Genomic DNA, 22198 nt, shown 5'->3' on the forward strand with positions numbered 1-22198 from the left:
TTCTGTCCAATCAAAACTATTACTTTAGTTATATATAGAGCCCAGTGTGCTGACTTTTCCCTTGTTTTCTTTTATGTCTTGAATATTACAATGCCAAGTTCTCCCTGCCAAAGTTTTGGGTGTGCCATGGGGGTCCCGTAGACATCTCTATGCATTGAAAATCACGCGACTACCATGCGGTTTTCTTAGCAAACAAAACGCGCGATAACCGCACAAAGACAGCTCACCAGCTCAATCGCCAAGCTGTGAACCTAGTCTGACATAGAACAAATTAAAACTCTAATGGGAAGGTGAGGGTGGTTAATATTGGCCACAGACTCAGGAACTTAAATACAGCCATCTCACCAATGAAGTCCTTAAGAGACTTTAAAAAAATTGAGATAGTTCAAATCTCTAGCATCCAGCAAGACTGAAATATCTATATTTGGTGGATTGGCCCTTTCACAGAGTTTTAGTGAACATAATCCATCATATTAGTATTATAAAATGGAACTGCAGCTAAACCATTCTGAACCTTGGTCCACACTTTGATGAAGAAAAACATTTTAAAGCATAAAGTAAAGCTGTAGAATTACCACACACACATTATTTGGCTTGGCTCTTCCTTGACAAACAGAATAAATTAAAGGGTGGCATTTAAATGTAATGTTCATGATGCAATTTAAATTTATAGACTATATCCAGTACATTCTACGGAAAGACCAAATGGGATTCCCCATGACAGCATTCTCCATATAATTATTTCCAGCTTTACGGCATAATCACAAGGTGTTTTGTGAATGGGGGAAAGGGGAGATAAGCGACAGTACAGCTTCTGTGTATGCGAGTTGCAGCTCTCATAGTCTCAGTGCTGACAAAATAGCAAGAGCTATAGCATCCAGCATCAACAAATCTGTAAATAATAAAATGAACGCGGAGGTGGCATAAACCTCATGAGAGTTAAATATTTGTTATGCCAAGTGTTTCCTCAAGATTTCCCCTCTATTTCTGTTCCGGTGACAAAGCAAATTGTGGGTTTTTCCATCAGTTTTAGTTCTGCAGCCAGAACAAGAAAAAAATATATATTTGTTATGCAGCACATTTTAATAAAAAAAAAAAATTGCCTGGAGTTTTCCTTCAAGTAGAGTGAAATAATGACTCGCCGCCCGCCAGAGAGGTAAGTGACAAGCGTCTTCTTTTGCAGGCTCCTTTTTCACTCTATTTCTTTTCACTTCAGTAGGTTATACTTTTATATGTTAAATAAACATAGTAGAATGATAAGAATAGTTGAGGCTACCCTCATGTGATACCGAACATGGATCCCAACAATCACAGTAGCTTTGTTGAATATAGATGTGGTGATAAGACAAAAACAAAAGAGCGGCTTTTCCCTCCGAAGTAACACTTTACTTATATCAATTTGAATAAAAAACATACTCGCAAATACTGATGAGCATGAGGCATTCTACATATTTGGCTGGCTGACGCATTTCCGGGGCAACGCCCTCATCCTCAGAGCTGATCCGCCTCCGGTCCTAACATGCCAAGAAGGCCCACTCAGCCTATCACATGATGAAGATGATTATGACAGGATAGAATAAGGCTTGAGCCGGAGTGTTGGGACAACGTGAAGCCTATTTGTGATTGGCGGGGCGAGCAATAGCCTTATGTAATAGGCTGAGTTTACCTTCTTTGGCATGTTGGGACCGGATTTGCTCTGAGGAAGGGAGCATTGCCCCGGAAACGCGTCAGCCAGTCTAGCTCAGGGCTGAGTGTGCTTTGTGAGTTCTGTCCTTGTCGGCTGATTTGGATACACGATATCAGCCTGTGGATCTTAGTCAAGACTGCAGATTTCAGTGCAACTATGTAGAATGCTTCATGCTAATCAGTGTTTGTAAGTATGTTTTTATTTAAGATTGACAAAAATAAAGTATTACTTCACAGGAGAAGGGCCTCTTTTGTTTTTGGCTTTGCACTAGATGACCAGTGAAGTCTCCCAGACTGAGGAGGGTGACCGCCCTGTAGGAGATTTATCTTCTTCCTTTTTTTCGAGTTCCACAACAAGGGTCCTGAGCGCTTGTAGATGAATGGTTTTATGGCGGATAGATGTGGTCTAGACCAGGTAAACAACCTTGGCACTCCGTGGTAGTGCTACAGATCCCATCTCTGGGAGACATACCTGTGGATGTCAACATCTTGCAATGCCTTAATGGGACAACAGCAGGAGTGCCTGGTCTAGACTGCCAGTTTGCTTTATTGGCAACAGTTGATATGTTGAAAGATAATTGAAGAATTGAAGTCAATAGGCAAGAGTGTAGTATATAAACAAGCTAGTAGAGTTCAGGCAGAATTGTAGGACAGGTGCGAATTTCAGATCAGGTACCAAACCAGCACAGTGGGCCCGGAGAAATGTGTTGTTCCGACTTCCCTAATGCACTAAGCAGAATTCACATTGGCTACTTGGTAACGCCACAGGCAAGCTTAAAAGAGAACTATGGGGTAACCCTTTTTGCCATAGTTCTCTTTGGGGTCACAGAAGGACATATACTAATGTCTCCTGTACTAATGGGTCTCCTGTGACCCAAAACTCAGCATATAGTAGGCCATTGCCCGCTATACACTGACAGCGCAGTGCCCTGCTGCAGCCCAGACGGATCCTGACAATATTATCGGGATCCACCACGCTTCTTAATTGACAGCTGGCTTTGCCCCTCTAGAGCAAGAGCCAGCTGTGTCCACCCTCTTTCCTATCTGTCCCTCAGCTCAGCACTGGGAGAGGGGAGGGGGGAATCCTTGCGGGGAGTAGTGATTGACAGTCACCGCTCTCTGCAGGGAGAAGATTCGGAAATGAGCGATCGGCTGTATGTGATCTCTCAGTTCACTATCTATAGAGCTGACGTGTGACAGCTTCAGTGTCACAAGTCGGCTCTAATTATGGGGATGAGTGTATTTCACTCTGCCCATAATTCTCCTTTAACTGTGTGTGAGTTGCAGTACTACAAAATTAAGAAAAGAGTGCAAGCACACACCTAGGCATGACACACCCTACCAAACGAGAAACCACCATCAATGATTACTAGCTACAAAGGTGGGGAAACTGGGGCTGCCAACAGGAGATAAGTGGGAGTAATTGGTTTGTTACAGGTGTATTTTTCTCTTAAATGTGGCTGTTACTCTGTCTGCAAGATCTTTCTCCAACCGTGTATATCTTACAGCTTGGTTAAAAGTAATAAAACAAGATTTCCTTCTATATTTGCTGTCACCCTTTTTAATCCTTCATTATATACGTATGCTTGTGTGTTGGCTGCCATAGTGGAATGTAAGCCTCAGTGCTACTGTGGAACTTGGAACAGAAGTAAATGCTGATTAGCAGAGCTCATATTTTATTGGCATTTGAAGCTGCAACAATAATGATGTAGCCTCAGGAAAAAAGTGGACAGTGACATGTGATAACCTTGAACATACTGTGGGACACTTATATGAAACACTGAGACATGCATTTTTTTAAAATAATGTGTGTATTTTGTAATGGAAAGTGTATATTTTTTTATAACATATTATCTTTAATATTCAGCGCACCTTTATATTTCTAGAAAAATCCCCACATTTCTTAAGTTAGTTTTATAACTACCCCCCGACCTTTGGCCTTGAAGGCGTTTGGCAAATGAGATAACGTGACCAACAAAAGCACCTCACGCCATTGTACTCTCCGAGTATTGTTACATTGTAGGTTGTTTTATACCAGGTATATTTTTCTATGAATGCAAGATTTTACTTGATATGCAAGAATGATCACAGTATATGGTAAGAGGAATTGCTTTATGAGAATAATGAAGTGCTTGTAGGTTCACACAAAGTATTAATATTACATGTATTTAGAGCTGACAATTTTATGAGAGCTTTACATACTGTACATTCACATCAGTCCCTGCCCACAGGGAGCTTACAGTCTAATGTCCCTATCTCACATGCATACATACACATACCAGGGTCTATTTATGCAAGAGCCAGTTGACCTGCCAGCATGTCTTTGGAGTGTGGGAGGAAACTGGATTACCCGGAGGAAACCCACGCAAACACTGGGAGAACATTCAGGTAATGTCTGTCCGGAATTCAAGGCAGAAGTGATAACCACTAAGCCACTGTGCTGCCACAGAAAAGAGTACCATGCAAATGTTTATATCAGTAGGAATAATCTGTAGATATCCTTCTTAACATGGTAGTAGCGAGTGTACTGGTACAAAATTAGATGCAATTATCTGTAAGCATTAAAAGTTATGTTTAAATCAATACTACTGTAGTTTGCTGTTAGTACCTCTCTACTACAGCAATATGTTCACAACATTATGTATATACAGTAAGGGCTTGTTCACACCAAATCCGGACCAGATCTGGATGAGTTTCTGCATATGCATTGCCGTGCTTTTTGACATGTTCCGGTCTGTTTATTTTTGGTGGTTGTGCCTGCTGCAATTTTTCCACACGCACTGGAACTGAACGCTGTGGTGTAAACAAGAACCCAAAATACCATTGGAATACATTGGATGCATTTTTGATGCGTTCTGTAACTGTTCTACTCTGCATCTACTCTGCACTTGGCTTGAACAAGCCCTAAGTGTTCTAAGATTTCTCCGTAAGTGTTTATTTTTTCCATTTTCATTGTATTGTAAAGAAATATTAAATATAATCTATGCTAATTGTTTACTAAGTTGCAGAAGGGTTTCCAACGACCTAATGTGTTGCTTAAAGGGAATCTTTCCTGAAAGAAGCAGTAATTTTTTACTTACAGACTGCATAATAGTTCTTAGGCAACACTTTAAGTAGACTCAACCTTAGAATTCCTGCTGTTTGTGAGTCAAAGAAGGCTTCTGAGACAGGCGCTTAGCGTTGTGACATATTTTGTTTGATAACATGCATTCAACAAAGGCTGGTGTATACATGCCCTTCCCATAAGCAGCAAATTACTTCACATAATTACAACTTAACTAAGACAGTTTTCTGCCACGCACATTTTAGATATTTTAGTTCTTTTAGACGCTGCATGTACATGTAATTCAAAAGATGTGTAATACATGTAATGGAACACTTGTGAACAAGCCTGTTCTTCATTATTCCCACAATTTTAGAAGAAATAATGAAGGTGATTCATCTGCCATCCACTTTAAATGTACTCTCAGCTAGTCAAAGGAAAATGTTTGTTAGGTTCTGTTTTTTCAGTAAGTAGTTTTTTTTTATCTAAACGGAACCTTTAACAAAATCTCACTGCAATTTCACAGAAAATAAGCCACTTTTTGTCACCACTTTTTTTTTTCTTTAAGCTCAACACGGCTCTTACAGTCATTGAGTTATATACTTATTAAAAAAAAAAAACATTATATCTACATGAATTTGCTATCCACTTTGTACATCACATTTATATGTGCATATGAAAAAATAAATTTGTCATCTTTTATTTCTCTGGAACAATGATTCTCTGTTGCATAGTCAAGACCTTTATAGTCAGGAGTATGCAGAGTGTTTAGTATTGGGCTCCCTTAAATGTTTGTGGTCAGTGATGAGTGCCTCCTTTAATATCGGTGTTTATTTTTGAGTTGTCCCTTAATTGGTTTTCAGTGGTCAGTGGCCCTGTTGCTAGCAACCAAAAGGTCAGAAAGAAAGGTACAGTGCTAGCTGTTAGAATGGACCATAGTCAGGATCAGGCGAAACAACCAATTAGAGCAAGCTACCAGTCCAGAGAATGAGGTGAGTTCAGTAAAGAGGCAGGGATCATGGTTCGCTATGATAAGATAAGAAGTGAGGTAAGACAGGAAGACTAGATTGGCAAGGGCAAAGAAGATGAAATGTGAAACTCCCCCACAGAGAAGTAAGACTCTATGACAATGTAAAAAGCTATACTGTATGGAAGCAAAACATGTCTCCTTAATGCTGAATGAGCAGTAGGGTGTTCTCATTAAACAATAGTATTCAAAATATAGGCCTGTCAATTAGTGAACCCGAATTTAAACAATGTAGGGAAAAGAAAGTAAGGGGAGGTGGGAGGGATGCGTGATAGTATTAAACAAGGGAATTATGAGTGTAGAACTTATACCAGTCAGAATTTACTGTGGGGTTTACATATTATGAAACTGGGATGTTATTTTACCATTTGGACCAATTTCTCTGAAGCTTACAATAGTTATGGTTGAGTGCTGCAAACGTTTTTTCCATGGAGCAAAAGAGATTCCCGGGACCTGCAGATTAGGTGGAGTGGGTGATTTCCAGATTTCCAGAGTATGGCGATATTTAATTCTGCAGCTATTAAAATGTGTACAATAATGACATAATTGATGGTGGGAATCGTTTGATGCCTATATGTAGTAGCAATGCTTATAGGTATCCCCAATGTATATTATGAGATGCTATCTTTGTGTCTATTGACAGAAGTAGTGGAGGGGTTTTTTGGAGGTAGGCGTTTTTAAGTAAATTAATAATTATTCAAGTGCCATGTGGCTCTTGTCTGCCTTTTATAAATCCAACATGATCTAGAAATAGTTCAGTGAATGTGTGAAAGAGATGCCGGGCAAGGGCCGTAGAATAGATTTTTAAATATGAATTTAAATGTGAGATAGGTCTGTAGTTTTGAGGGGAAGAAGGATCTTTGTTTGGGTTCAGGATGGCCACCACTACAATTTGTAACATTTAGTTTGGAAAGGAGCCAAAGGTAGCTTGTAAATATCTATCAACTAAGGGGTAACAGTTACTTTGAATTGTTTGTAATACTCATTTAGGAATCCACCTGTGCCTGGAGAGTTATTGTCCGGCAGTGAATCAATGATGTCATGGATTTCACTAGGAATAAAGACTAAGGATATGAAGCTCTACCTTAGAAATTGTTGGGAGATTGATTTTGTGGAGAAAATCAGCTATGGTGGCATAGATGGTTTGGGAGTATGAAGTCTATTTTAGTTTTTGTGATTGTATTTTAAGTTTTCTAGCTAGGTAGGCTTACACCTTTTTAGCACATGGTGCATAGCTTGGAGTTCCTAGGATTACATTTATAATTGTATAGCAGAAGTGATCTCAAGGTTTGTTTATGCTTGAGTAAGGGGGTTAACAATTGGAGGACGAATGTTTCTGTTTTGTTCCTCATTTGTTTGTTTTTTTAAGATTAAAAGTTTATTAAGCAACACTCTTGTCATCAACTGTTTGGTTTCGTGTGTCTGTACATTACAAAAACAAGATATTACAAAGCAAATATACAAAACAGAGGTAAAAATGTTTTCAATAAAATAAAATCTTTGAGATAAATTACAGTGCAGAGGAAAAATGTCCCAGGGCTCATGGGGGAGATATTACAATAAGTGAAGGGAAGAGGCACGAGGAAGTGGACAAGCTCTCCAGCCCGCCACCCGTGGTATACTCGCGTGTTATGCACACAGGTAGACTGAGATCGACGGGTCAATTAAAAGATATTATCGTGAAAGGTACAGAACTGTCCTGTGGTAGTGTATCTATAGCATAGTTGTTAGTTTCACTTGGGTCTGTTCCACTGTGTTTGGAATAAAGGAATTCCAGTAATTCAATGAGCGACTGGGATCCTTAATAGGGGTGGGGAGCACCCAAAGTGAGAAAGGTAAGAAAAATGAGGGAAGAAAGGAGAAAAAAGGAGAAAAAAGGAGAGGGAGGAGGGGGGAGAAAAGAGGTATGGGTGTAGAGGAGGATATAAGGTAGGGGGGAGCCTGCCTGGAAGGTACCATGCCCTAACGAGTAACAGAAGGTCTGCTCTAAGCCAGGGGGTGAGAATGAGAACGTGGGGGATATTACGCTAGGCATGTGTCCGCCTGGAGAATCCAGGGTGTCCAAATCGCTGCAAATTGAGGATATCTGTCATATAATTGTGCTGTCAATTCTTCCATATGCATGATCTTATTTAGTTCCACAACCCATTCTTTGGTTGAAGGAGCTATATTAGTGTTCCAGTGTCTGGGGATGAGGACCCTGGCAGCCGTAAAGAAGTATCGTAGAAGGTCCTTTTTTATGGATTCAAATGATCCCGGGAGAATAGAAAGGAGCGCAGCCGGAGGAGTACGTAGTGGATCACTAGCCGTTACCTTGTGGTAAGTATCGAACACCTTGGTCCAGAAGGGTCGTAACTTGACACAGTCCCATCATACATGCAGCATAGTCCCCACTGCCGAGTTGCAACGCCAGCAGGTATCAGAAACGGCAGGGGAAAATTTGTGTAGGAGGTGCGGACATCTATACCATCTAGTGAGTAATTTGTAACTGCATTCCTGAGTTGAGCTGGACATAGAGAGTTTGTGGGTCAGAGAGTAGGCTTTGAGTTTATCGTGCTCAGAGAAGGAGCAGCCGAGGTCTCTTTCCCATGCCTGCATGAAGGGTGGGACAGCATCCTCTGTGAGCGTCAGAATCAGTTTGTATAGGGTAGATATCGTGTGAAGGGGGCCCGAGGTTTGAGTACAGATTGATTCAAAATCCATGAGGGTTCTGTGCGGGTCGGAGTGTTTGCAGATAGAGGTAGAAGTCTCTAAGTTGGAAGTAGCTCAGCCAGTTACCAGGTCGTCTTTCTTCTGGTACGGTGAGGGAGATCAACGGTTTCACACCTGAGGGGGTGAGAGCTGAGGATAGATATGCAGGAGCGCTAGTGGACCATTGTAGGAAGGAAGGCCTGGAACATCCCGGGGGGAAGTTAGGATTGAGCAGGATAGGGGTCATAGGACCGTCATGAGTTGATATGTGTTTGTATTTAACCAACCTGTCCCAAACAGAAAGAAGGGGAGGCACTGCAAATGGTAGATAGAGATGCCAGGATCTGGAGGAGGGGGCAATCCAGCAGAGGGAGGTGATCGGCAGCCTCAATAAGGAGAGTTCCAATTGAACCCAATCTTTATGGGATGAGTTATAAATAACATCTGTTCCTCATTTGTTTTAATGCTGTGCAGTAAATGATCTATTTGGCTTATCTTCTGCTTCCTTGTGCATTTATTAATGTTAGCAAGATGCCTCTCTTAAACACCTTATGGGCATTTTATAAGGTATAGTACTTCATTTAATTAACATCATATTTTGCAAATAATAATTTTAGGGCGAAAGCTGTTTGTTGGACATATTTTGGCTGCACCATTGAAAATGTTATAGGGTGCCATAAGTGAGTAAGTGTGGATTTGAAGTGGTCATTGACCTCAATTTTATGGGGAGATGATCTGTTCAGGTGATATATTCAATAAGTAAAGTCTCTTTCAGAGCCATGCTGGCTTCTCCATATCTAGTAAAGATCATAGTTAAGTCATTAAGGGATGTTGTGGGCTTCCTTGATATGAAGTCATCTACTGGGTTTGCTTCAATGGGAAAATCGTCACGATGATTAGTCAACCTTATTTTCACAAATTAGTTAAAGATATCTCCCATGGATGTTGGATATGTGAGTAATATACAGTAGTTATAGGCAATATAGTTTCTATTGGTGTGCCATCTTGAAGTAGTTAAAGATGATCTACAGTTCATTTACACTTTAATAAATATTTTACCCCTATGCTGTAATAAATAACTAAAGGACTACAAATAGGCTAAGAAAAAAAAAGTGATTCCAGAATAGGGTTTCTGCTAAGTCATGTGCTAAAATGTTGGTTATGTGGCCTTTGTTTAACTGATGTTGAGGTAGAGCCAGACAATCAGTGACTTCATAGATGTAGTACATATTAGCAGAGATCATGTAACTAATGCTTTGGCACTGGTCATATGACCCAGTGCTGATCTTATCTCAAAACCACATTATCTATACCTTAAATTAATTTCAGAGTATAAGCCCACTTAAAAATATGTATTTAAAATACTCTGTATCTGTAAATGTATTATATTGAGTCTTCTTTTTAGAAATAATTCTGCAATGACAGCTCAGGGACTGGAAGTGATGCAACCCAAGTCGCTCCAAGTCCCATAGAGTGGGGAGGAGATTGGTGAATGGAAGATCACCACTCTCCTTCCCAGCTTCCTGCCGGCACCTGAACAGCTGGTCCCAGGCCCGCAGAAGGAGCGCGGAGCCCGGGAAACACGCCGGGGGTGTTGGTTTGGGGGGGCGGGCACTTTACCGACCCATAGAAGCCATCTGGGGGCTGCTGAGCAGCGAAAATCGCTTTGGTCTTAAAGCCGGCAGCCGGCTTTACAAAGATAAACAAAGTCATCTGTCAGAAGTGTGTTTACAGGCCGTGCTGTCAATGGTATACGAGATACGTCCGTGGCCACAAATGGGGTAAAGTTATGCAAAATCTTAAGGCACCCCAGTCTGAAATGTAAAAAAACGTACATGTATAAATGTAAAAAGCAATGTGTGGCTCCTCCAAAATCCATACCAGACCATTATCCCATATAGATCCCCCTTCACCTTTTATATCAGGAATCCTCCTTTACATCAGAGCCACCCTTCACATCAGAAGCTTTCCTGCACCATGGAAAGATATGATGCTGTGTGAAAATTTTGAGGCACTCCTGAAGAAGCTAGAAGGCACCACCAGGCCACCCTGGTTGAGCAAGGCTGTGCTAAAGGATTTTTAATTCTGTGCAGCCAATCTTATGATATAATCATTTTCCACACTACACAATCAGACAGGTGGTACTGTTAGTTCCTGATGAAGCAATTCATCTTCCTGGTTTAGCAGTTCAGCTACCTATGTCATTTCTCCAGGCTCCTCATTGGATAATGACAACTTTGAGCTTCTTTCGATGGCATCAATTTGAGACATTTCTGAGATCATTCAGAATGAAATGACAGGTGTTTTTGACCTGCAGCCGATCTCTTTCTGATCTGCATTTCACCTACTTCAAGCGTGTTTTTAATTTCACTATGAGAATGCAAAACCTGTTAAAGGCAAACAAAAACCTGTTGACACAGGCCCTTTAACATACCCATGAAGCAGTAACACCAAACTAGGAAGAAGCAGAGAGCATTTTGACACCCCAGTCTCTAAGGGCTTCTATCTGACTCTCCGAAATGTCACTATTATAGTTTTCATTTGCATATGGTTTATTTACCTATGGCTGTGGTAATTCTTGGGCGATGCCTTGTTGGTGCTGGCTCGAGAGTCTCTTTGTTATGTTTCCTCTTATTCTCTTATTCTTTCCTCCTTTCTCCCTCTGTCCTCTCTTTCAGGAAGGTTTGGTGAATTTCCTTTCGCTTTTTTTACTTATATAAATCTTGAAGGGCAATTTTTATGTGCTCAATGCGTAAAGTGATACTAAACTCAGGAGTTAAATCTTAAAAATGCATCTACTACAAGGTACATGAATACATTACCTCTTGAGTTTAGTGTCACTTTAAAGTGCTGAATACCTTACCTTCTCTTACCTCCTGTTTACTTTGAGATACATTTCGATTTCCTTTTTTTTGTCCTTTTTTTATATGTAATTGTTGAAATCTTTAATAAAAAGATATTGAATACAAAATCAGGAAGTAGCATTAGTGACCTGACTGACCAACAAGGTATATGTTTTATAAGGATGGCTGGACAAAATGTACACTCTTTGCAAAGTAAAATAGTAATTATGTATTTATTTCTACTTTAAGCAACATAATTTGTTAGTTATGTCAAGCATAAGAAGTAAGTTATATGCAGAATGAGGGTATGCTTGCTTCATGATTATTGTATATCTTGATAAAATCGTTGAGGAGTCTTTTTATATGTATGTTTTCACCCAAGATTCACACAACTTTTACCCAGGGCTCACACATTTTCCCAATGAAATCCAGTTAGAAATCGCGTGAATCCTGGTTAATCGTTATGTGAATATTGTGTAAAACATTTATAAATAGACCCCTAAGGGTCTATTCAGACCTTTGCACTGTGAGGCAGTGTATTATCACACACATGTTGACATGGGTTTTTAGCACATTAATGTGTTTCGGTAAGGCTTTTGATAGACCTGCAGGTATATTCAGGTTTTGATAGTACCTGCAGTATTTTTCTTCATGGTCCACATCTGTGTTTTGTGGTGTGGTAAGCACAAGCATTGCAGTGTGCTGACAAGGTGCATTGGGGCGCCATTCAAAATGAAAAATACATTAGCGCTCACTTAGAATTATGCTAACATGCTGTGAAATGCACATGTTAACGTGGCCCTAATCTATTTTCATAAATAGAAACATGAGAGGATTGGGTGAGTATTTCCTCTTTTTTATTGCCCCTAGAGAAAAGGAGCAGTTAACCCTTGCAGTGTGGGGATAGCCTCACTGCAAGGGTTAATTTTTCTACAACCTGGAGTTCCTCTTTAAGGTAATCCCCTATAAATGCTTTTGTCCGATGATTAAACATTTCTCCTAGCCATGTTTACCGTGTAACTCCAAACAAAACATCATTTGTTTTTTCTGATAGTGTGGGGAAATATTTATTGCTCGGTCCGGTATGTATTGCTGTCTGAAAATTTCCCCTCACTATTGTTCTAGTGATATGCGTCAATCGCGGGAAAATTGCTGTAAAATCGCGGCAAAACGTCTCGCACTGCAGCTGTGTAGACACACGCAGTTCTGGTGTGAACTAACCCTGAAACCCAGCTTCAGTATCTTTGCTATGATCTTTGTGATTGGGAATTTGAGATAAGGGCTTGCTTTAAAAGCTACTTTACTGGTTGTTGATACTAAGTAAATAGTTTAATATTTATGGTGTGGGCACATGTACACTTTAACACCTAAAATTGTGTGTATCATAAGAATAGCTGCCCAAAATTGCAAATCCATTAGGGAGTGAACAGTAAACATATATAGCTGAACTGTATATTTAGTTATTTTCTGGAGTTCCACTTTAATTTTCTCTCATTATAACACTATAATATTTGCATTCCTGCTTATAGTTTTGTATTCACATATGCTTCAGCTTTTGTCTTCTGTATTACATTGTCATGATTCCTGTTCTACGATTTCAAAGGACGTCACATGGAGAAGGTGAAAATAAAAGTGTCCTTAACGCAATTCAAATGATTCTTTTATTATGAATGTCTAACCTGTGTTTTGCCAGGGGCACTGCTGACTGGTTTGGAGTAAGTAAAGACAGCGATTCATCTCACAAGTGGCAAAGGAAGAGCCTTAGACATTGCAGCCAGAGATATGGAAAGTTGAAACCACAAGTTATCCGAGAAATGGATCTCCCCAGCCAAGACAACATATCTCTAACAAGTACAGAAACACCGCCACCTCTTTATGTGGGATCAGCTCAGTTTAATATGCAAAAGGTATTTTTTTTTTTACAGACTCCCAGAGTTAACATCCTGCCTTTTCCTTGAATATAACCTTTTAAAAAAAATTGAGGTTCTTATTTCTGTTTGCCTTCACTTAATGTAAACCACACAATAGGGTCATTTAGAACAGTTAGCATGACATAATTAGCATAAACAGAAATCACCTTCAATGTAAACTACATGACACAATAGAGATATTGGCAGGTGAAGTCTGTCTATTGTCCCTTTAACCCTTTCGCTGTCAAGCCCTCCAGAACGCATTTAACCTCAGCTGGCCAAACCATTTTTGCAATTTTTCACCTTTTTTTAAATTTTCAACTGCAGCTTTTAGCGTTTGTAAAAGAACCCCCCCAAACCATATATTTTCTGAAAGCACAGGGCTGGTAGAATAAAAAGATGGTGCTACTAAATTTGTGATAATTGCACAAACATTTATCAAATCAATATTAAACCAATAAAAATACACAATTAAATTGATAAAAAGCACACTAAAATCAGTATCAGTTCACACAAAAAAATATTTCCTGACTAAATTTCAAAAGATATAACTTTATTGAGTTAAGAAATAACAAAAAAATTTTAATTGCGCCTTTTTGAGAAACGGTAAAAAAATTAAGTAACGCAAAACTGTAAATAAGCAACTTATGTTAAAAATTGTTTGTGTGCTGTGTTGGAGTGTGTAGGATGATAAAATGATGCAGGCATACATTTAATCACAACAAAGCGTATCACAACGCTTTGCCATGTGCTACCACACAGGCAAATTCATGTTATTTTGAAAAGAAAAAATTAAGCACTGATGTCTGATCAACAATGCACCACAGAGCATGTGCATGGTGTACACCATAATATGGTGCACGCGTATAATATATGTGGGGGGGTGTTTTTTTACTGTTGGGTGGGGCTTTGGCAAAATATCAGGGGTCTAAACAGACCCCTGACATTTTCCTTTCAAAATAGAAAAAGAGATTGAGGACAGAGTCCTCAATCTCTTTTTCTGCAGCCTTAGCGCTGAATGAATGGAAAGCACTCAGTACAGAGGCTTCCCATTCATTCACAAGCTGGAGATAGTAAATATTTACTATCAACCAGTTATGAATGAGTAGATGCCTCTGCACTGACCTGCTTCTAACCATTCAGAAACTCATGAATTAAGAGGAAGTGATGTAAAGCACTTCCTGTTCATTCAATACTGCGGACGCATAGTACTATGTGTCCCAAGTTGTTTACAAACATTGGAGTGATCAGCGATCACTCCAGTGTTTGTGCTGCACAGGAAGGATCGGTACATATTACACATATTTTACACTCTGCCAAACACAGATATGCTATCATCCTGAAACTGACAGGATGACATTGTCTCTCCTCCTCACTTGGCCATCCTGTCAGGTGCTGGCTCCTCTCTCCTCCCCACTCAGCCATGCTGAATGACAAGCGGCTCCCTCCTCTGCCCCCTGGAGGCGTTAAAAACACTTGCAAAATGTCCTGCAAGTAGTCAAGTGTGTTAAAAGGCTAAGTGATGTAGTAAAGGGAAGTGACCAGCAGTGGCCACACTTATTTTTTTTTAAGAAGTCAGAGTAGCTGGGCAGACTTGGGTCATACAATTCTGGGTGTTGCTATACTGCTTGAATTAGCCTTGCAACATATTTTTCTGGCTAGAAGCTGTCCTCTTTTGTTGGAAAAATGCTTGCAGTTACATTCACAAAACGCTGACTGTGTTCAGCACCTGCTCTGTCCACTCATTCTCGGATTCCTCAGTGGTTTCTGGGATTGCAAAACCTTCTATGCCTCTCCTACAACACTTGTGCAACGCTTCTTAAATGCCTGAAAAATTAAATAGGAGCATTGACCGAGCATTTAAAGGGCGTTTCAATATACTTCAATAGAGGCATTTCTCCAGCAGCAATGCCCCCAGAATGTGACATGCACTCTACTTTTTGATACACAACAACACATCACAATGCTAATGCCCATGTGTGAGCAGCACTGGGAGGTTGCTAGTGCTTTATCCAACATGGGCCTTATTAGGTGGCAGAGAGGCGTTAAAAACGCTTCTCTAATGCCTAGTTATGAAAAAAAAAAATGATCAGTGTTAGTTTTTAAATATATCACATGTATATACTCTGCAGTCAGTCTAAACACTAAAAAAAATAATAAAAACTGAAAGTGAGAGAAACTAAAACTAAGCAGCTGCGCAGTATCCCAAAAAGGACATGAATGATAATAATAAATACACAATGCTAAATTAACCCCTTCGTGACTGACGACGTACAGTGTACGTCGCCAGCATCGGGGCTGTTTAAACCAGAATGCAATCATGCAGTAATACAGTAGTGCACTAATGTATACCTAAGAAAACAGTGAATATGGAAAATGGCAAAAACTCATACAAAGCAGAAGCAGTGCAGTCCACTGAAAAGTGTAAAAATACTTTTTAAGTTTGTGATAATAGTGATGCCTACAATTATCCATCGACAATTATTTCTGTGTATTCTCACTTCTGTAACTATAACAAAGTTTTTGATAATATTTTTTCATGACAGGGTCTCTTAAAGAGATCCCTCAAGGACCATTTGGGTAATTCATTTAGCATACTGTATTTGCATTAAGGGAAGAAACCCACTCTAATGTATTTATTAAACCCACACTATACAGCTATTGATGGGAAGCCACTAATACAAAGCAGGACTGGTAATGGGTTTTGCTGCCCATGTATGGCTATGTATGTGTACATCTACCCTCATTCCTCACTTTTTATTAAGAAAAACTATCAGAGCTCTGTTTACAGAATTGCTTTTATTATATTATAGATTTAATACTCATGTCAATATATATAGATTATAGATCCACTGGCTCGAGGACGCGCCTTTCGAATGGTAGAAGACATGGATGGCTACAGTATGCCCCATACACCTATTACACCAGGGGCAACTTCTCTCTGCTCATTTACTAGCTCAAGATCTGGATTCAGTCGATTTCCCAGAAGACGGAAAAAAGAGTCTGTGGCAAAAATGAGCTTTAGAGCCGCAGCAGCACTTGTGAAGGTAAGATCCAATATGTTTTGTGATATATCCGCAAGTTCTATGCGTCTCAAGTAATAGCAGTAAGATGTTCTTAATATGCTTTTTAGCACTGTAATGTCTTGTCTGAATTATCCATGTTTTTATATCCTTGTGTGAAGTATCCTTACTGTGTTAGATGAGTGTAATCTAATAAAGCATATCAACATATATCATTAGAAAACATAACCCTATTACACTTGCTTTTTTGCTTGTTGATTGGTCTCCTTTTGATCTTACCAGTTTATTTGAATCTGAACTCCACCACTCTAACACAGTTTAATCCTCCACTAGGTCTCTAAATAATTACTTTAAATTAAAACTTCTTACTTAGGGGTCTATTTATAAAAAAATGCAGGGCCTTTCAGCCTGTGAATCTCTGAACATGTGTTGTGTGCGAATAGAGGCAAATGTGTACAATCTGAGTATATGGTTTTTTTCGACCTGGAAATAAAATATTTGGAGAACTTTAGTTTTTGCCTCTATTTGCACACGATGAAAGTTCACAAGGATTCTCAGGGTGAATGGCTCTGTGAATTGCTTATAAATACACCGTTAAGTGTTAAGGAGAACCATCTATTAAGTAGGCATCCGCCTTGAAGGCTCTGTTAGGGATTTTAGAAAAGGGTGCTGGATTCATAACTGCAAATGTTTACCTCCTCTGCACTTACAATGCTATCCAGGTGGGAACAGAAGGATGCTGGTAGGAGCAGTGTTTTTCAGTAGCTAGTTGTATGCCCTGCTCAAACCAGAGCAACATGAGCCCACATACAGCAATCACGGGCATATGTACTGAGCTGATTGGCCAATGTTTGGAAGAGTTTGGCAATGCCACACTGCAATAAAAAGACACTGACACTGTACACCAAAGTGAATTAAATGTTAAATTTGTTAAATAAAGCACAGCTAAAAATGCTCTTACAGGAGCAAATTGAGCCTTGTATTTTGAAAAACTTGGTGGAGTGATCATTCCAATCCACTTTCCAGCTCCCTCTCCTGGCCAGTATTTAAACAGATGGAAAATCTGGACCCTCTCCATCTTGGTATCAGGACAAGTTAGCCCAAATCAATCACTTTTCTCCCATTGGGGTTGCTTTACTAAAGGCAAATAGGCTATTCACTTTGCAGTTTAATTTTCTCTTTACAATGGACTATTTCCTTAGCTTAGTGAATGAGCTGAAGCTCTGCTGACTTCCATCATCCAATCATATGCAAGCAAAAATAGGGAAAATTCCCTTCAGGGGTGTTGACATTTTTTTTAAAACTACTTGTTTAATGACTAAAGCGGGGGCAGAATCTTCTTGTCCCTTAATGACAATCTACTGTGCTAAGTACAATCTACTTGTACTTATTTAAGTAAGGTCTTTATAGATAGCAACTTAGAAGACAGACCTAAAAATACTTGAATTCAATCAACAAACACATGGAGATAGTGAGCTTAAACAGCCGGTATAGGCTCATACAAAAAGGGAGGAGGGGCTGAAGGGGTTTATGTACAGGTCACATCCAGTGGGAGGATGGAGATGGAGGGGTTAATGTATAGATGTGCAGGATAAGAGAAGTGAAAGGGTTAATATACAGGTCCGGGTGCAGATAACATAAGCAGGCAAGGTGGGGGGCTGAAAGGGTTAAATGTATATGAAACTTTATTTTTTATTTTTGCTGCTGCTGCTGCACTTTGTTTCACCAGGAACTAATGAATAGATGACTCAATCATTCATTAGTTCCTGCACTCTCCCCTACCTCTGATGTAAGAGGAAGGGGAGGGCTTGGCAATGTAAACATTGTCATGTGATCGCTGTGATAACCAATCACAGCGATCACAGGACACAGAGCCGGTCTCTGCAGATGTGTGTGTGTAAAGCTGTGGCTCTCCACTGTCTAATGACAATAGAGAGTAACGGCTGCAGTAACCGCGGCTAAATGTTCAAAAAAAAAACACCTTCCTGGTGCCTGGAACTGCATGTCCTGGGCATCGGGCGATACAATTTCCAGCCTCTCTGCCCTTGCAAAGTATACAGCTTATTTCCGTTTAGTAAACCAACCCCATTGTCACCACTTACACATTTAGGATTTAAACTCTATCTCTGATCGTTTCTTTAGACTGTTTATAATCAAAAGACTGCTTTCTCCTTAAAAGAGAACTATGGCCCAACCTTTTTTTGCCATAGTTCTCTATAGGGTCACAGGAGGATATATACTAATGTCCCTCTGTGAGTCAAAACTCAGCATATAGTGGGCTATTGCCCTCTATATGCTGACAATGAAGAGCTGCCCTGCAGCCGGGACGGATCCCAACAATATTGTCTGGATCCACCCCGCTGCCTGATTGACAGCTGGCTCTGCCTCTCTAGAGGCAGAGCCAGCTGTTTCCCATCCCCCCATCTGTCCCTCCAGTCAGCGCTGCAGGAACGGAGAGGGCGGGGGAAACCATGCATCCATGCTGGGAGCAGTGACTGACAGTGCAGGGAGATGGTCGGGAACTGAGCGATCTACAGTATGTTATCGCTCAGCTCCCAATCAATAGATCCGAAATGTGACAGCTTCAGTGTCACATGTCAGCTCTAGTTATGGGATGAGTGTAATTCACTCTCCCCATAATTCTCCTCTAAGTGCAATTTAGCTGTTTTTAATAAAAGTATGCGTCATGCAGTATACCATTGGAAGATTGCAATTTTGTGGCTTTTGCTTTCAGCTGAGCTTCCAGTATCTCCTGCTTAAAGCAAAACTTGCACTGCCAAGCCTTTCATGCCTTTCCTGTGAAGGAAGAAAGGCTAGTAAATATACTTACTTTACTCTAGTTTCCATACAGCAGAGGGTGACATCACCATTCTTTCTGCAAGATCCGGTAAACGCTGAGTACCCCTCATGAATCTCACCAGAAGATGCTCCAGCACAGTGCAGAAGCATATTTTCTATTTTCTTTCTTCATATTTTCTTAAGTAACATCAGTTGGTGAGCTAGTTGTACAACATTTCTGGGTTCTACACTCTCTGGTGATTTGTTTTTAAAGAATGTGGCAGGTATTTGTGAGATGACACTTGATGATGATGCTTATCTAAAATATCAGTTTTTACTGTATAGGGTGTGGGTGAAACTCTCCCAAACTGAATCCCAAGGTAAATAAATATCCCCAATTTATTACACAAGAACCAGAAAAAGTTGTTTTGCTTTGCATTCAACTTTAGGAATCAAGCGCTGCTGGATTTGTTGCGCTTGAATCTTGGATTTTTATTATATCATGAAGTATGCAAATGTGGCATGGGTGGGCAGTGGTCCTGGAACTATAATAGGGAGATCTCGTTGCTGGACTCTACAAAAGATAAAAGAGGCTTGGCAATGACTCAGTTTACCAAGTCTCCACTTATAACTGAAATATTTGTTTTAAGGTGACCTGACCTTGGGTCTGTTAACTTGGTATGGATGATATTAGAATTGTACTGCAGTGTACTCTTTCCATTGTACCATATAATTGCAAGGAGATGGTGTAGCTACATTCCTAGAAACAGAACACCTGCCTCCATAAAGGAGAGGAAGGGAAGTGCTGGTGAAGATGTAAGCTGCTAGTAGGCTGCAAGAGCTGAGAAATATATGTGCAAGAGGTGGCTTTTATCTATTTAAAACACTAAAGAACTTGTCATTGTAGGGTCGATCACTAAGGGAAGGTACGTTACGAAGGGTACACAGGCGGAGCTTCACTCCGGTTAGTTTTCTAGAAGAAGACACCATGGATTTTCCTGATGAACTGGACACATCATTTTTTGCAAGGGTGAGAACTAATCTTAATTGTTTATTCAATTGTATAGAAGTAGAAGGATTTACTCCTTTTGAAACACAGATGTGTCAAAATTTAAGCATCAATTGGACCTATACCTTTACTCTTATTTATATTGGCAATGTAGATAAAATCTATCACAGAGGTAGTAAATAAAATACAAGGAGGTTCGGTGAGTAACATTTTCATCGAGTAGAGGTTCAAATCGTGATCCAGACAGAATGTGTTCGCTATTTAGGAGGCATTCAAACCAGCAGCTGTCCTACAATGCATAGCGGCTGGTGTGTATGTTCCCAGGCACAGTGCTGATGTGTTGATCCTGGCACACTGTACTTTTTATTTATTTATTTTTTGTTAGAACTCCCCCTTTACCATTTACATACACATGCATGTCTTAGACCATCAGATGGTGGGGGTGGCAGAGTTGGTTTTAATTTTTTTTGTTATTTTTATTTCTTTCTTTTTTTTTACGTATTTCTTTTTTATTTGTTTTTATAATATTTTTTACTTATCTCTTTTATTGGATTTTTAAAATAATTTTTTACTTTTTTTATCACCTTTTTATTTTCTTTCATCTTTATTTATTTTATTATTTTTTACATTTTCTTTCACTTAACTTTTGCTGTCACAAAGAGGATTACAAGCCCCTATGTGACACCATTTGGAGGTAACAGGTTCTCTTTATGAAGAGACATCAGGGGTCTATTAGGCTTCTGATATCTCCCCTGTACCTCCAACAGAGACAATGAAGCTCAGGAATGTGATTCATCTTCTGTTTACCCGACACTTCCGCCGGCTTCTGACAGTTCTGATGCAGCAAACGCTGGGAGCAACGCTTCATGCTTCAGTGATCTCAGAGCAGATCAGGGAACAGACGTTTCCCAGTCTGCTTCCGCTCTCCAGCCATACATTGTGTGCCATGGCCCTGGGCCCCACAGAGGAGGGCGCACAATAGCTGTAATAGTTGTACAGCCGTCCAGATCACTTGTAGTTGACAAACTGGCCCTGTCTGCCTGACATCATTGGTTGCTAGGAAGCCAGCGGTCCCAGCAACCAATGACTAAAGTGGAGGGGGGCCTGTGCTGGATTATGGCTGGCAGTGGATGCACCGGCCTCGGAGGCCAGTGTATCCACCGTCAGCCAGCCATAACCCAGTACAGGTAGGCAGTCGCAATCCAGACAGAACTGCCACTCAGTCTGTCTGGAGAACCCTTATTTTTTTAATTTAGGGACTACTTCAAAATCAGTTAGAACCACTCAAAAAATAGATTACTACACAAGTTATTTTTAATTCATTGTTGTTATAGTTTATCTGTATAATACAAATTGCAGTCGGTATCATTTTCCAAAACCAATAAGAATGTTAGTTATAAGAAGTATTTAGATTTTTGCTCTGTTTTATCATTATAAATATTTTGTTATTTTACAATCAGGAAGGGGCTCTTCATGAAGATATGTCAAGTTACCCTGATGAAGTGTTTGAATCTCCTTCAGAGGCAGACATCAAAGAGGCTGATAATACAGCAAAAGCAGAAGATGCTGTGGAACATACAGGGAGTGCCTTGGACAAAAGTGAATTAGAAAAAAGTCATTTGATGCTGTAGGTGGTCAACTAATTTACAGAAACTACAAGAGGAATTGTTGATTCCCCTTTGTTGTTGTTTTTTAAATTGATATACAGCATATCCTATATAAAAGTAGAAATAAAGCCAAAATGTTTTATTATTTTGCATAGAGTAAGGAAGGGTTATAACTAGGGATGAACTGAAATTTGAGCCGCCAAAACATATCGACCGATGGAGGAGAGAAACTCTCAGAGGTTGCATAGTTTTTCTCCTCCCCGCAGGGTGCTGCTCTGTGTCTGACACAGTGCAGCGTCCAGTGGGGACAAGAGAAAGTGTCATAGGAGACCGGGCGGTGCGAGGGAGGAGACTGCTGTGAACACTCGGTGTGTCACAAGAGGAGCTCTCTCCCCGCACTCAGCCTTCTCTGACCGATCAGGATGGAGAGTGTTGTGGGGGCAGAGACAGCCATGCGCTGTCACCGGAGCCCGAGCCGGCAGTGAGGGGAAGGAGTCAGCTGTCAAAATAGACTGAGCTCTCCTCCCCGCACCGCTGGCTCAGCTCTTACACCAGTGATCGCTGACTGTTTGTAAATAACT

The 22198-nt window shown here is 40.2% G+C and overlaps 1 protein-coding gene across 1 annotated transcript in view; it reads left to right on the forward strand.

Moving 5' to 3' along the window:
* The window catches only part of RHBDF1 (rhomboid 5 homolog 1), a 119469-nt gene that overhangs the window by 49247 nt on the left and 48024 nt on the right, over window positions 1–22198 (forward strand). Inside the window, exons 4-7 of the mRNA XM_018570775.1 lie at window positions 12984–13197; window positions 16041–16247; window positions 19909–20031; window positions 21471–21637. Coding sequence (XP_018426277.1) covers window positions 12984–13197; window positions 16041–16247; window positions 19909–20031; window positions 21471–21637 — 711 coding nt within the window. The remainder of the gene's footprint in view (window positions 1–12983; window positions 13198–16040; window positions 16248–19908; window positions 20032–21470; window positions 21638–22198) is intronic.

The sequence above is a fragment of the Nanorana parkeri genome, unplaced genomic scaffold, assembly GCF_000935625.1.
Source record: "Nanorana parkeri isolate BGI_ZX_2015 unplaced genomic scaffold, ASM93562v1 scaffold1596, whole genome shotgun sequence".
In the NCBI taxonomy this organism is placed as follows: domain Eukaryota; kingdom Metazoa; phylum Chordata; class Amphibia; order Anura; family Dicroglossidae; genus Nanorana; species Nanorana parkeri.